This window comes from Dermochelys coriacea, chromosome 2 (genome assembly GCF_009764565.3).
Source record: "Dermochelys coriacea isolate rDerCor1 chromosome 2, rDerCor1.pri.v4, whole genome shotgun sequence".
Classification (NCBI taxonomy): Eukaryota; Metazoa; Chordata; order Testudines; family Dermochelyidae; genus Dermochelys; species Dermochelys coriacea.
Genome location: NC_050069.1, coordinates 11353630 through 11369395, shown reverse-complemented (window position 1 = coordinate 11369395; position 15766 = coordinate 11353630). Strand labels below are relative to the sequence as shown.

The 15766-nt window shown below is 40.5% G+C and overlaps 1 protein-coding gene across 4 annotated transcripts in view; it reads right to left on the bottom strand.

Moving 5' to 3' along the window:
- The window catches only part of TRAPPC9 (trafficking protein particle complex subunit 9), an 874505-nt gene that overhangs the window by 215845 nt on the left and 642894 nt on the right, over nt 1–15766 (bottom strand). Inside the window, exons 22-23 of one of the 4 annotated variants that reach the window (XM_043507303.1) lie at nt 8926–9033; nt 2619–2830 (exon numbers count right to left, since the gene is read on the bottom strand). The exons of 2 other annotated variants lie outside the window; for them this stretch is intronic. In XM_043507303.1, the coding sequence (XP_043363238.1) occupies nt 2634–2830; nt 8926–9033 (305 nt within the window). In that variant the 3' untranslated portion in view covers nt 2619–2633. Of the gene's footprint in view, nt 1–2618; nt 2831–8925; nt 9034–15766 lie in introns of those variants that run through there. One more of the 4 variants, XM_043507301.1, reaches the window with a different exon arrangement.

Sequence of the window (15766 nt, the reverse complement as noted above, 5' to 3'; positions counted from 1 at the left end):
AGGAGAAGGGTCCCTGAGCCCAGGCTCCAGCCTGAGTTCAAATATTTACAGCCTTGCGGCCCAAGCCCTATGAACACAAGTCAGCTGACCCAGGCCAGCCTCGAGTGTTTAACTGCTGTGTAGACATACCCCAAAGGACAGTTTTCAACTAGTGCAGGTTCTAGAGCCATAAGTTAGTTTAGGTATATTTCGAACATAAAGCCCTAGCCTGGAGCTTTTTATTGTTCAATGGAAAGTGCTTGTCAGGGCTTAGCAGTGCCTTTTTTACATACCACATGGATATTGAGCTTACAGAAGGAAAGGTTTTACCAATGACAACTTCTTGTAAACTGACAAGCCAAACTCGAATAGAGAAAATTTACCTACAAAACAAAACCTCTGAGAGATGTGCAAAGCAAACAAATCTACTGGAATAAATGATGATCTTCAGTTGAGAGTAGAAGACTATTAGAATCAAAAGACCTCTCACTTTTTGTCTATAGAGGAGCCGAGCTCTTCTGAAAACCTGATTTAATGTTAAATACCACAGCAATTAATGCACTATTAAAACTTAGATAGGAGATAGAGACTGACAGAGCCTGAGACAGCCAATAAAGTGCCAATAAAATGCCAGTCACGGGGATGGCTTTATGATAATGACACCTATCTTGTAGAACCAGACTAAGAACAATCAACACATTTTGCATAAGCCACCGAACAGCCCTCAGATGGCAATGAATTCTGACACCACTAGCAATCCACCACTAGCAATCTGAAAAGATCAGGAGCCAAACTATAGCTGCATTCTACAAAACTTCTCTGGTCTGAATGGGTCTCAGATTAAATCCAGGTTTTAATGAAGCTTATAATACTACCGTATGAGATGACCTGTGAGGGTACCCTAAGAGAAAAAATTATAAGGAATGATTCCTTTTACAACAAGTTTGTAACAAATAAATTAACTAAACAAGGGTGTTTGCTTGGAACGCAGTAGACCATACATTTAAAAGAAACACTACTGCACAACGTTGGGCATTCTGAAATGATTAAAGGCATTTTTTTTACTTAAGTATGTTTCTTTGAGGCAGATGACAAGAAATAAATACTGAATGTTCAACAACATGACACCTTCTGAGCTTATCCTCTGGAACAATATGGCACCCGCACAAAGTAGTGCATGCAATGGTTTTGGCTTGGGGCAGACCCTCCAACAATGCCTTAACTATAGTCTCAAGGAAGAACCAGAGTCAACACATGCATTCATGCAGTAATGAGGAGGGAATCTGTGTGGATTTTTTCAAAGTCTTGACCACTTTCCACTTCCTTACACGGCCTCATGCCAAGTGCTACTACTAGGACATGCTGCATGACCCTTGATCTATGCAGCGAAAGACTACTAGTATGCTCTTCAGTTCAAACCGCAAAGATGTTGCTAAGTTGCTTGGATAATGATCTGCATTTTCTGAAGCATTATAGTGGTTTGTCACCCCATTGACATGCAGTCCCTATTAATATTATTAGTCAGTTATCTGGGGTTGGCTTTTCATTACTGCTATAATAATGCATGTAGTACAAGGAGGTTTGAGCGAGAAAGATTTTTGGCTATTGAAATAAATAATGCTCCACAATTTCAGAAACCAGAAGGTTATTTCAAGAGAAAATTGCCATGAAACAGTAATTTAAATAATGACTAGCTATGCTTCCTTGCTAGATTTCTTTCCTCCTAAAATAATTTTACTTGCTTTTAGGCAGTTGGCAACAAATAGATTTTAGCTTTTGTGTCTCAAGCAAAAAGATAAATCCAGAAATTTGCTCCAAAAAACTGGAAAAAAAGCGGTAACCTCTGATGTGTGCAGCAGTTACATCAAGGACACCAAACTTAGTCCAGCCAGGGCTGCACCGGAAACTTGTCAGAAACTCAAAAGCTACCTAGAGAATCTGCTTGAAATGGAGCATCTTGAAATTGCTCTTCTCTCTAGTTTGAAGGTGCAGCTCAGAGAGACAATAGGTCTCAGTGTGCAACATTCATGTGAGTGTTCAGATCAAGATGTAGCACTTTTGCTTTGGGACCTCTAATCTCCACAGGCTTCAGTTTTCTATTAGACATGATGGCAATCATAAATTATACTTTAATATATGCTGCATAATCTGCGTCATAGGTGCTGAGTTGCGATGCGGCCAGCACCGATGAGAGTGATTTGGTCGGCGACCATTTTGTTGGTCTGCTCTCTATGAGGCGAAAAGGATGGCTGGCTTTTTGAGGATTTTTTTGGTCTTCAGGGACCTGGGCGGTGAAGAGACCAGTGACCTATGCAGGGAAGAAGGTTCCTGCTCTGAGATGGAGGCTGATCTTAATGACTTTACCACCAAGATGAGTTTCAGTCCCAGCCTCTATCTCTCGGTGCCCTAGTTTTCAGTTTGTTACAATGAGCACATTTCTGAGGAATGTGAGCTTCCCCTAGGCAATGAAGAAATTGAGTGTGTCCATCTCGCACAGGCATCGCCGCTCTGCATGTTGTGCATCTTTTAAATCCTGGTGAACCAGGCATTTTTCTAATACTAATTATACTAAGGGATGAAGAAATAAAAACTTTTTTTTTCTGGTAGGGTATGTAACTCTAACAACAAACTTACCGTATCTAATCTATCTAAACTTATCTAGTAGAAATGAAGGTTTCCAATGGGACTGCTGAACTCCGTCTCAGGCCACACATGGTTGAGAAGTAACTAACGAGTCTGGATTGTGCATGTGCTAGATGAAGCGCCAACGGCGCACAAGGCAGGCATCGCTGCAAAACTCTTTGAGCAAAGGCGCATGGACACACCATCACCTGGAACAGAGCACCCACATCTCTCAAAGAAGAATCATACATTGAATTTTAATATCTGCTGCATAATCTGTGACCAACAGACCACAACCTGAGGGCCCCCAAGACATTGGCTATTGCTAGAAGTTACTAGAGAAACTATGTGCAAGCTGTTCAAGCCAAAAAGATCCATTCATGCCATCTTCCCCACATAGACCCAACAATCCCATCTAGCAATTTACAACCATTTAATTACAAAAAATAAAACTAGCTCATTAGCTACCAGGCTTATAAATGTAGTGAATCAAAACCATGGTTCAATATCTACATGCAACTTGACAGGTAAATGAGATAAAGTAGAACTTCAGAGTTACGAACATCTTGCAAATGGAGGTTATTCATAACTCTGAAATGTTCGTAATTCTGAACAAAACGTTGTGGTTGTCCTTTCAAAAGTTTACAACTGAACATTGACTTAATACAGCTTTGAAACTTTACTACGCTGAAGAAAAATGCTGCTTTCCCTTTATTTGTTAATAGTTTATGTTTAATACAGTACCGTACTGTATTTGCCCTTGGGGGGGGGGGTGTCTCTTTTGCTGCCTGATTGTGTATTTCCGGTTCCAAAAGAGGTGTGTGGTTGATTGGTTGGTTCCTAACTCTGATGTTCATAACTCTGAGGTTCTACTGTAGTTAAAACTGGCAGCATACCATATTTCAGTTATATCATGGCAGGGTAGGGGCAAATTTACACTGTGACAACAAAGCTCACAGGCATGGGACAGAAGTAGAGAATGAGTTTTTAGAGTAAAAGTTTAGCTATGAGCTGCCTATGAAGCTTACTGGCCAACCATATGTCCAGATAATTTACTGAGTGTGCTACCTCATGGACAGAAGACAAGCCTGATTTAGAAACTGTATCATTCTATTGTTTTTTGCACCATGAACATTTGTCAGAGAAGGAATGAGCTTAAAGGTCATAACTACAATATGCTCTGTTTAATTTTTAAATGAAGAGGTGAACTGGACAATCATTCTTAATCATGAGGGCTATCCAAATGTAAGATTTACCATCCTTTTGATTCCAGATTGGTGAGGATTTTTATCAAGTCTTCCTCAGGAAAGGGGGTGTAGGGTTTGGGAGGATTTTTGGGGGAAAGACATTTCCAAGCAGGCACTTCCCCTGTTCTTTGTGTAACACTTTGGTGGTGGCAGTGTTTAACCTAAGCTGATAAGAATAAGCTTAGGGGGTCTTTCATGCAGGTCCCCACATCTGTACCCTAGAGTTCAGAATGGTGAAAGAACCTTGACAGGTCTCATTTCCATGAAGGGAAGGAAGTGTGCCAGAGACCAAGGAAAGAGACAGACCTTGAGTCTATTCAAAATTCAGCAAGCTTAACGCATACAGGCCCGGCACATGAGGCCTAAACACAGCAGCCTGGTAAGTATCTAGCAGGGTGAGCTCTACAAACGCTCCTGCTGGTAATAGCTCACCTTAACTGATCACTCTCGTTATAGTGTGTATAATAACACCCATTCTTTCATGTTCTCTGTATATATATATATATATCTATCTTCCTACTGTATTTTCCACTGCATGCATCCGTTGAAGTAGGTTTTAGCCCACGAAAGCTTACACTCAAATAAATTTGTTAGTCTCTAAGGTGCCACAAGTACTCCTTTTCTTTTTGCGGATACAGACTAACACAGCTGCTACTCTGAAATCTACAAAGGCTGTGACAGATACATTGTCAGACATTCAAAATAACAAAAGAAATTAACAGGTAAATAAAATAAAAAAAGTTTTTCTTCTCCTACTTTTGTTTGTGTGACATTGTGTGGGATATACACAACAGATAAAAGTACTAAGGTTTTTTCAAAAAACGTTAACAAGACCTATGCAGAAAAGGAACCAAGAATATTGTAGAATGAAGTAGGAGGCATGATTCCTGCCAATGCAGTACCTATCTAGATATTTACAACACACATCAACATGATGCAGTAATCACAATTCAAAAGTTTCTTCCAGATTTTTCTGATTCCGAAGGTTTCCCCCCATTTTATATACAAGCAATATTTCTCAAACTGGCAAAATCTTTCAAGATGAAAGAAACGAATTAAGTGCACCTCTGTGCATGGCTCCGGAAAGAAAGATATACAACAGGGTAGCAGATTCTAAGATTCTGTACAGAGATGCAGAGGTCTTTTGCAAAAAGAAAAGGAGAACTTGTGGCCCTTAGAGACTAACAAATTTATTTGAGCATAAGCTTTCGTGAACTATAGCTCACTTCATTGGATGCATTCAGAGGTCTTTTGCTGTATCACCCTAAACCTGCATTACAGAAGCCAGAGTAATTACTGCTAGATCATGCTAGCAGGTATATCTATCTATCTATCCATCCAGTATATAAAAGGGTTGGAAGTGCCTGTTGGTAAAGGAACCCTGTTGTTACTGTTTTTGAGTTACCAATGAAAGGAAACTTAGGGTCTGTGTACTCTGCTGAGGGTGGAGTAAGGACTCAGCCTGCACATAGGACCATCGTTGGACTGCTGGACATAAAAGAGAAAAAACAAAACCAAACCACACACCATACCTCTTAGTAGGATATTTGGAGATTAACTAGAGTTTGTAAAGGTTTCAGAGTAGCAGCCGTGTTAGGCTGTATTCGCAAAAAGAAAAGGAGTACTTGTGGCACCTTAGAGACTAACAAATTTATTAGAGCATAAGCTTTCGTGAGCTACAGCTCACTTCATCGGATGCATTTGGTGGAAAAAACAGAGGAGAGATTTATATACACACACAGAAAACATGAAACAATGGGTTTATCATACACACTGTAAGGAGAGTGATCACTTAAGATAAGCCATCACCCACAGCAGGGGGGGGAAAGGAGGAAAACCTTCCATGGTGACAAGCAGGTAGGCTAATTCCAGCAGTTAACAAGAATATCAGAGGAACAGTGGGGGGTGGGGTGGGGGGGAGAAATACCATGGGGAAATAGTTTTACTTTGTGTAATGACTCATCCATTCCCAGTCTCTATTCAAGCCTAAGTTAATTGTATCCAGTTTGCAAATTAATTCCAATTCAGCAGTCTCTCCTTGGAGTCTGTTTTTGAAGCTTTTTTGTTGAAGTATAGCCACTCTTAGGTCTGTGATCGAGTGACCAGAGAGATTGAAGTGTTCTCCAACTCGTTTTTGAATGTTATAATTCTTGACGTCTGATTTGTGTCCATTCATTCTTTTACGTAGAGACTGTCCAGTTTGGCCAATGTACATGGCAGAGGGGCATTGCTGGCACATGATGGCATATATCACATTGGTAGATGCGCAGGTGAACGAGCCTCTGATAGTGTGGCTGATGTGATTAGGCCCTATGATGGTATCCCCTGAATAGATATGTGGACAGAGTTGGCAACGGGCTTTGTTGCAAGGATAGGTTCCTGGGTTAGTGGTTCTGTTGTGTGGTGTGTGGTTGCTGGTGAGTATTTGCTTCAGATTGGGGGGCTGTCTGTAAGCAAGGACTGGTCTATCTCCCAAGATCTGAGAGAGCGATGGCTCGTCCTTCAGGATAGGTTGTAGATCCTTGATGATGCGTTGGAGAGGTTTTAGTTGGGGGCTGAAGGTGATGGCTAGTGGCGTTCTGTTGTTTTCTTTGTTGGACCTGTCCTTTAGTAGGTGACTTCTGGGTACTCTTCTGGCTCTGTCAATCTGTTTCTGTAAAAACACCATCCTAGCCACTATGGATGTAGAAGCCCTCTACACCAACATTCCACACAAAGATGGACTACAAGCCGTCAGGAACAGTATCCCCGATACTGTCACGGCTAACCTGGTGGCAGAACTTTGTGACTTTGTCCTGACCCATAACTATTTCACATTTGGTGACAATGTATACCTTCAAATCAGCGGCACTGCGATGGGTACCCGCATGGCCCCACAGTATGCCAACATTTTTATGGCTGACTTAGAACAACGCTTCCTCAGCTCTCGTCCCCTAATGCCCCTACTCTACTTGCGCTACATTGATGACATCTTCATCATCTGGACCCATGGAAAAGAAGCTCTTGAGGAATTCCACCATGATTTCAACAATTTCCATCCCACCATCAACCTCAGCCTGGACCAGTCCACACAAGAGATCCACTTCCTGGACACTACGGTGCTAATAAGCGATGGTCACATAAACACCACCCTATATCGGAAACCTACTGACCGCTATTCCTACCTACATGCCTCTAGCTTTCATCCAGATCATACCACTCGATCCATTGTCTACAGCCAAGCGCTACGATATAACCGCATTTGCTCCAACCCCTCAGACAGAGACAAACACCTACAAGATCTCTATCATGCATTCCTACAACTACAATACCCACCTGCTGAAGTGAAGAAACAGATTGACAGAGCCAGAAGAGTACCCAGAAGTCACCTACTACAGGACAGGCCCAACAAAGAAAACAACAGAACGCCACTAGCCATCACCTTCAGCCCCCAACTAAAACCTCTCCAACGCATCATCAAGGATCTACAAGGATCTATCCTGAAGGACGAGCCATCGCTCTCTCAGATCTTGGGAGATAGACCAGTCCTTGCTTACAGACAGCCCCCCAATCTGAAGCAAATACTCACCAGCAACCACACACCACACAACAGAACCACTAACCCAGGAACCTATCCTTGCAACAAAGCCCGTTGCCAACTCTGTCCACATATCTATTCAGGGGATACCATCATAGGGCCTAATCACATCAGCCACACTATCAGAGGCTCGTTCACCTGCGCATCTACCAATGTGATATATGCCATCATGTGCCAGCAATGCCCCTCTGCCATGTACATTGGCCAAACTGGACAGTCTCTACGTAAAAGAATGAATGGACACAAATCAGACGTCAAGAATTATAACATTCAAAAACGAGTTGGAGAACACTTCAATCTCTCTGGTCACTCGATCACAGACCTAAGAGTGGCTATACTTCAACAAAAAAGCTTCAAAAACAGACTCCAAGGAGAGACTGCTGAATTGGAATTAATTTGCAAACTGGATACAATTAACTTAGGCTTGAATAGAGACTGGGAATGGATGAGTCATTACACAAAGTAAAACTATTTCCCCATGGTATTTCTCCCCCCCCACCCCACCCCCCACTGTTCCTCTGATATTCTTGTTAACTGCTGGAATTAGCCTACCTGCTTGTCACCATGGAAGGTTTTCCTCCTTTCCCCCCCCTGCTGTGGGTGATGGCTTATCTTAAGTGATCACTCTCCTTACAGTGTGTATGATAAACCCATTGTTTCATGTTTTCTGTGTGTGTATATAAATCTCTCCTCTGTTTTTTCCACCAAATGCATCCGATGAAGTGAGCTGTAGCTCACGAAAGCTTATGCTCTAATAAATTTGTTAGTCTCTAAGGTGCCACAAGTACTCCTTTTCTTTTAGAGTTTGTAAAGTGCTTTGAAAATAAAATGGATATAATCTGTTTAAAATACCTTAAAAATTAACACAATACCACTGACAACTGAGTATATTCTTTAGTAAACCACTCAGAAAAACAGCAACTTGTTTGTTTGTGAGTGAAGAGGAACGTAGAGAACATAAGGAACAATACCAAAGCAAATATTCCAACTAATTACTTGATGTATCAAGTTCATAGCTTAAAAATAACAAATTTAGTAAACAGAAAATTTTAATTCCACAGGTAACTGCTATAGGATGCTATATCACTCATCCAACAATGCAATAGTTTGTGGTTTTTTGGTTTGGTTTGGTTTGGTTTTTGGCAGCACACATGATCAGCCTGTGGGTTTGATTCTGTCAGTTACCAAAAATCTTTCTAGAGGAACTTTCTGACTGAATAAGATGTCTCCCCTTCCTAGTAAAAGCTGTAAACTTACACACTAAAAGAACAAACAACCCTCTTCCAAATATCAGATAAAAGGAATGAATCATTGCTCAATAATGTTATACAGTTCCCTAGTTGCAATGGCATAGCATCCAAATATGGAATCAGACTATTCTACATACAAATCTTTATACAGACTAGATACATAGAGCTGCCCCTGAGCAGTACAGTGTTCTCTTCCAGCTGTCTGAAAAACAAAGAATGTTGGAAGCAAAAACTATCTATATCTTCTTACCTGCTTTAATATGTTTGTACACAGCATGCAGAATTCTCCAGTGCCCAGGTATGTATTTAGAATTAACCACCTTAGAGTCAAGTGATGGAAGTAAAACTAAGGTAGCAACTTTTGAAAAACTGCTTTATTTCACCATAAAATGAAAAGTAATTATAGTAGGTTATAAATCCAAAAATATAATAGCTATATTTGTGCCTTGTGTCTCCAATACCAGTACTAACAAGGGGCAAGGAAAAGAAACAACAAATCTATAGACCTACAAGCTGATGCCATTGTTCTTTATATTTGTATCTATAAAGACGTGCTAATTTAAAAAGGCCTCTAGGTGCATTTACTTAAATTAAATCACCAAACACTAGCACATCCAAAACACATCCCACGAAGCAATATATAGCAGCCATAATCCCACCACAAAGAAAATATCCCCAAAGAATAGTATATGTTCCAAAAACAAGGCAACTACTAAACCCATGAAAATCAGAGCCAATTTATTAGAGTGATTGTCAACATGGATATCTAGAGTCACCCAAGGACAAGAAGTCTATGAGCCTTCAACATCAAGATAGACACAACTCAATATGTCTATATTCTTGTTTGTCTCACAGCATCATACATGAACAGTTAGAGCTTTCTGTGCTTACGTGAGGTTGGGTTGTTATTGTATCACTAATTTAGATGGTTATGCAATAATAGTGCTGATTTCTGGAATTGGCTTTTGAAGCAGAATGGTTTCCAAGGCTTGGCAGTGAATCTGGTAAAATATCAAAAACCTCCAAAGAGTTCAAAATGTGGTACTGATACCCTAAACCAGACGCAAAAAGGTATTATCCTGTATGATGTAATAAAACTGATGCAATAAACTGGTGCTAAAAAGAATTTTCCAAAATCTTAATTTCTTTTCTGCTCACTCTGCATTTCTAATTTTAAATTAATTGTTTTAAAATGAAAATGAAGTAAACAGCAGGCCTGTGAAAATGAAGTAAACAGCAGGTCTGTGAGACTGAATTTGGATCACAAAGATAGTTCTTATCTAATGAAGAATAACCTGAAGAGTTTTGTATGAAATAAGACAGAATCCATTTGAGAGCTTCTGATCACATCAAATGAGGATATGCTTCTAGCCTGTAAAAACATCAGAAACAGTGATGGGCCCTGCATTTCCAAAGTGGCATAACTACTATAAAGTGACAAGCCTAGTTATGGGATTTCTGTGTTCAGCTGCCCATTTTAAGAAGATAATCTCTAATGCTTTGTAGTGCATAAAGCATCAAAGGGCTACTGAGACTGATTAGTTGCTGAAACAAATATGAGGTGTTCAATCAACCTCAAACTAAATATGGTTTATTGTGAATCTACAACCAAGCAAGAGACATTATACACCATACCAAAATCTTACAGGAAAAAAAATCTCTTTCCTCAGAAGTCTGAAAACACTGATCTCTCTCTTTTATAGGCTCTCCAACAATATCAAGTATGGTAAGGTGCATAAATTAGTGAAAGTGTGGCTTTAAGAAGGAAGTGCACAAGGGTGGGTATTTATTAAATATTCAAAAAGGAGGTCTGGTCTGAAACATGGGACACAGTGAGCCAGTAACTCTTTAGGTTCAATCCCAGTTCTCACTCGCTGTGCAACTCTAAATAAGTACCAACCTCTCTTTGCCTCCCTTTCCCCATCTTTAAAATAAGAAGGGTGGAGTAATGAGGCTTTAATAGTTAATATTTGCAAAGTACTTTGAAAAGGAAAACTCCTATGTAGATGCTAAGTGATTGGGCATATATTCATGTGTATAAGCATGTTTGAGGAGCTTGAGCTCAATCTCAATCCTGCAAGGTCCAGAGAATTCTGGCCCCATTCCAACAAAGCACTTAAAGACATAAATAGGCCCATTGGCTTCAGTGGGACTACTCACATGTGTATAGTTAAAGCTGGACTTAATTGCTTTGCTGGGTTGGGGCCAGAATATTCAAGACTTTACAGGATCAAGGCTTTTATTGTGGGGCATAATTTTAGATTTTTCTATTTTGTTCCTAGGATCAAAGAATGCACACCATGATTTTTCTTTTGGGGTATGTCTCCTCGCCCACTGGGAGGTATGAGTACAGCATGAGTAGGCATACTTGAGCTAGCTTTGACCGAACTTGCTAAAAATAGCAGTGAAGCCGCAGCAGCAGAGGGGGCGGCATGGACTAGCCACCCACGTACAAATCTGCCCAGGAAGCTGGGTATCTACTGGGCTGACTAGCTTGTGCTGCCACGGCTTCGCTGCTATTTCTAGTGAACTAGCTCGATCAAAGTTAGCATGGCTATGTCTACACGGGTTGCAATTGTACCTCCCAATTGCAATGTAGAAATACCCTTACACTATAGCCCTGTTTATTTCTAAGATCAAATAATGGAATATAATGTAGCAGTCAGTCTTATGCACAACACAAAATGAAAACCCAACTGGACCCACTTTAAAAAGACTGCGAGAAGGACCACAAGATCAAAATCAAAATGACCACCAGCTGACATTCAGCTGGGATAGCAACTAAATGCTCTGCATCTACAGAATATCAGCAAACAATTAACATTGTGGCAACATCCCCCCATTCGCACACACCTACCCAAAACCTTAAAGGAATGAAAATAAGTTGTTAAAGGGAAAGTACTCCTTTTCTTTTTTAAAGGAAAAGACTTTAGCATTCTTTTCCACTTTCACATTGCCTGCAATGATGTCAACAACACATTCCAGCACTTCCCAGCTTTCACTTCCATCTGCAGCACATCCCCAAAATAGAACATACCTCAACTCCACCAAACTTGCATCTAATGCAAAACCTTAACAGTGACCTCACATTCTTTTATACCAATAGAGCAGCAGAGATGGTCATATATTCCACACAACTCAGAAGTCATTTTTCCTTAGTACTGCAGAGATCACTGTTTAGTCACTCTGAAGTGACAAGTGGATAAGAAGGGTGTTTGCCATGTTAGAGATCTGGGTTCTGGGCAGGCAGTGATTTTACATAAACTCTCTCTGCTAACTTATTTTAAAAAGGAGTGGGGAGATAGGTTGGAGAAAGTTCAGCCAATATCCTCTAATTGTCTTCTAGGTCAGTGTTCATTGCGGTATTCAGAACAAGGGCAGTCAAATTACAAGGAAATGTAAACAGCATTTTGAAGAGGTGAGATTTGAATGGCTGGTGATCTCCTCCTTCCTAGCTTACGGATCTTTGCCATCTTTGTTTCTGATGAAGGACTGTCTCTCTCTCTTTCTCTCTGGGTTTATGCCCCTGCAAGTGAGTGGTGGCGTTTGTGCTGCACCAGATTTTTCATCAAATTACAATTCCATGGTTTTAGTTTGGTGCACATATTTTTCAAATACTCTGTAGATAAACACTATCAAAGGGTAACTGATATTCTAGGAATTGGTTCAGAAGGAACAATAATGTGGACTAAGGATAGGTCTGAGAATGTTTCAGATTTGTTGCAAAAAAGGGTACAAAGAAAATGACACACTCCAGTGAAAAACTGCCCACAGGGAGTGATTTTAAGACTCATTATTCTATCTGGATAAATTCATTTTTCATCAAATCATCGTGAGAAATTCAAATGGTGCTCTCAGTTTATATTCTATGTTTTCATTTTTGCCATTTCAATAAGATGTTTACAAAAAAAGGTTTAAAATGCAGTGCTGAAAAGGAGCTGGGGGTTATAGTAGACCACAAACCGAATATGAGTCAACAATGTGATGCAACTGCAAAAAAGGCTAATATGATTATGGAGTGTATTAACAGAAGAGTTGTATGTAAGACAATTGTCCCGATCTACTTGGCACTAGGGAAGCCTCAGTTGGATTACTAGTCCCATTCTGGGTACCACATTATAGGAAAGATGTGGACAAATTGGAAAGAATCCAGAGGAGAACAAAAAAAATGATGAAAAGTTTCAAAACCCAGACCTATGAGAAATGGTTAAAAAAACTGGACATGTTTAGTCTTGAGAAAAGAAGACTGTGGGGGGAGACTTGATAACAGTCTTCCAATATGTTAAGGGCTGCTATAAAAAGAACTGTGATCAAATGTTCTCCACGTTCACTGAAGGTAGGACAAGAAGTAATGGGCTTAATCTGCAGATTTAGGTTATATATTAGGAAAATCCTTCTAGCTGTAATGGCAGTTAAGATTTGGAATAGGCTTCTCCAAGGGAGGTCAGGGAGTCATCATTGGAAGCTTTTAAAAACAAGTTGGACAAATACCTGTCAGGGATGGTCTAGGTTTACTTGGTCCTGCCACAGTGCAGGGGGCTGCACTGATGACTTCTCGAGGTCCCTTCCAACCCTATATTTCTATGATTCTATGATAAGTCAAATTAAATAGGGATTTTAATATAGACCTGCTGAATTCAGTATCTGCCCATAACACTTCCACTATAATGTCTTGTGAAGGTACCTACGTTATTCCCAGTAACAGCCCTATAAATAGCAACTATTGGAACACCCCTAAACAAGACTGTGGAGGCTGCCTGTGCCCTAGTTGAATGCACCCTAATGTTCCCACAGAACTGTAAATTGACCATTTCGTAACATAATTGGGTTAAAATTCCCTGACCCTTTAATCTTTCAGCAAGAGAAACAAACAGCCATGGGAATGATTAAATGATTTTGTCCTATCCAAATAAAAGGATAAGAGGTATAGGATATCTAACGTGTGCAGTACAGCTTCACCCTTGGTTGAGCATGGTTTCCGGAAAAACAGAATGCACAGACCTATTTAAATGAATATCAGACAGTACCTTATGAAGGAGCTTAAGGTGTGGTCTGGGAATAACCTTGTCTTTATGGAAAAATCATATATGGCAGCCCTGCCTGAATTTTAAAGTGCTGACTTGCAATGTCAAAGAGAAAGGAGCTGCATGGAAGCTATATAACCCTGAGCATCAGAACTCTTATATGAAGCTGGGTTTCATGATGAGACCACTGTCCTTGAATTATGAGATCTCCAAGATAAGCTCTCCATCCCAACACTGGGGCATCTCTGACAATCTACTTCAGAGGAAGTAATGGGGAGAAAAGAACATCCTTGTAAGATTGTTAATGATCCTTCCACCAACTGAGGGAATCCAAGACTAACTGAGGTATCTGCAGTATCATGTCCATACTGTGAACACTGGACTGGTAAAGGTTTTTTAGCCATCCCTGAAGGCAACATAGATGCATCCTTGCAAATGGAGTTAGAGTGCATGAGGCCATTTGGCTAAAGAGTCAAATGTTCTGATGGTTGCCGGAGGATTGATCTGTAGCTTACTGATCAATTCCGATATGTTGCTAAACTTGGCATGAGGCAGAAATGCCTTCAATACTGTGGAATCTATGAGGGCTCCAGTATATTCTGTTCTTTGAGTTGGAGTTAAGTGAGACTTGTCCTTGTTTATTCAGAGTCCCAGGCTTGTGAACAAGTGTTTGATGTACTGAACACAGTCTGATACTTGTTGAGTGAGGGGGTGGAACCCTGCACCAACCAGTAACTAAGATGTTCCTTCACCTTAAATACACTGCAGATACCGCCAGGCATATTGTAACGTCCATGGGGCCTTCCACAAGCTGAAAGGCAGCAGCCTGTTTCGATAATGCATGTTGCTCGTTATAAAACACAGGTAATTTCCAATGTGCTAGATGCATGTTAATATGCATTTTGTAGATCAAGAGCTGCAAACCAACTGAGAGGGGAATATGGAAGAGCGAGTTACCATCTAAAACTTAACTGATGTACAGAACAATTTAGATTTCTCAGGTCTAATATTGGACACCAGCTTCCTAATTTATTGGGAATAGAACCCCTTCCCTCCAGTATTGAAAGAGGACCTCTTCTAGAGTACCTATAGCCAGAAGTATTTGAATTTCTAAGTAGATTCTTGTGGGTGGGGTCCCTGAAGATGGAAGGGGAAGGCCAGTGTGGGGATGTAGGGACATCCCTGAATTGGAAAGAATAACAGTTTTGAATTCTTTCCAGCACCCCTCAGTCGACGGTAATATCCTTCTAGTTTTCTGGAAATAATGCAAATGATCCCTAAAACTTGGTTAGGGAAATGGTAAAGATACTCTAAGATTGGTTGGTAGTTCTCAAAGTAAGCATCAAACTGACTACTTGGACAACGGGAATGGTTTTGTTTTAGCTGTCACAGAAGTAAAAGATGGTTTTCCAGAAACTTCTCAGCCTTATTCTAACTGGAATAATCAAAACAAGAAAGAAGAGCTTGGTAATTTGCTACATGAAATTGTAAGTTTGCGGGCAAATAATTTTTCCCGCACCCAAGATCCAATCTCTTTGGTTCTCTGTCCTTACGGGTACTTACAAAAGGTTGTTGCTTGGCTTTTCTTGAGAAGAGTAATGACCAAAGACACTGGAACAGGATGGGAGCAGAAATATTCAAACCCAACAGAGGGATCTGATACCTTTTTAGAAGTTGTAGTGATGCTGGTGTCGACCACAGTAACTGCACCAGTTCAAAAATGCCCTCATTTATAGGCACAGTGAGTCTCAGGTAGGAATGTATGTAAAATGTCCAACAATTTACTTCCTGTGTCTTGGACAGTCTGAATCGAAATTTCAAGTATCTCTGAAATTTGCTGGAATAACTTACAGTACACTTTGTAATCATCAGGAGGGGAAGTCTGAGGTGGTATAGCAGCTTCATTTCACAATGAAAGGAATATACATGTTGGGATGATATCAACAGCCTGATGCTGTAGAACATTCTCAGTGAGAGACGGGGGCAGGGAGCAAGCAGGGGCCCTGACCTGCTGGTATAGTTGCTGATGCTGAAGTACTGACAGGTCTGAAGGTGATTGTCTCTGGA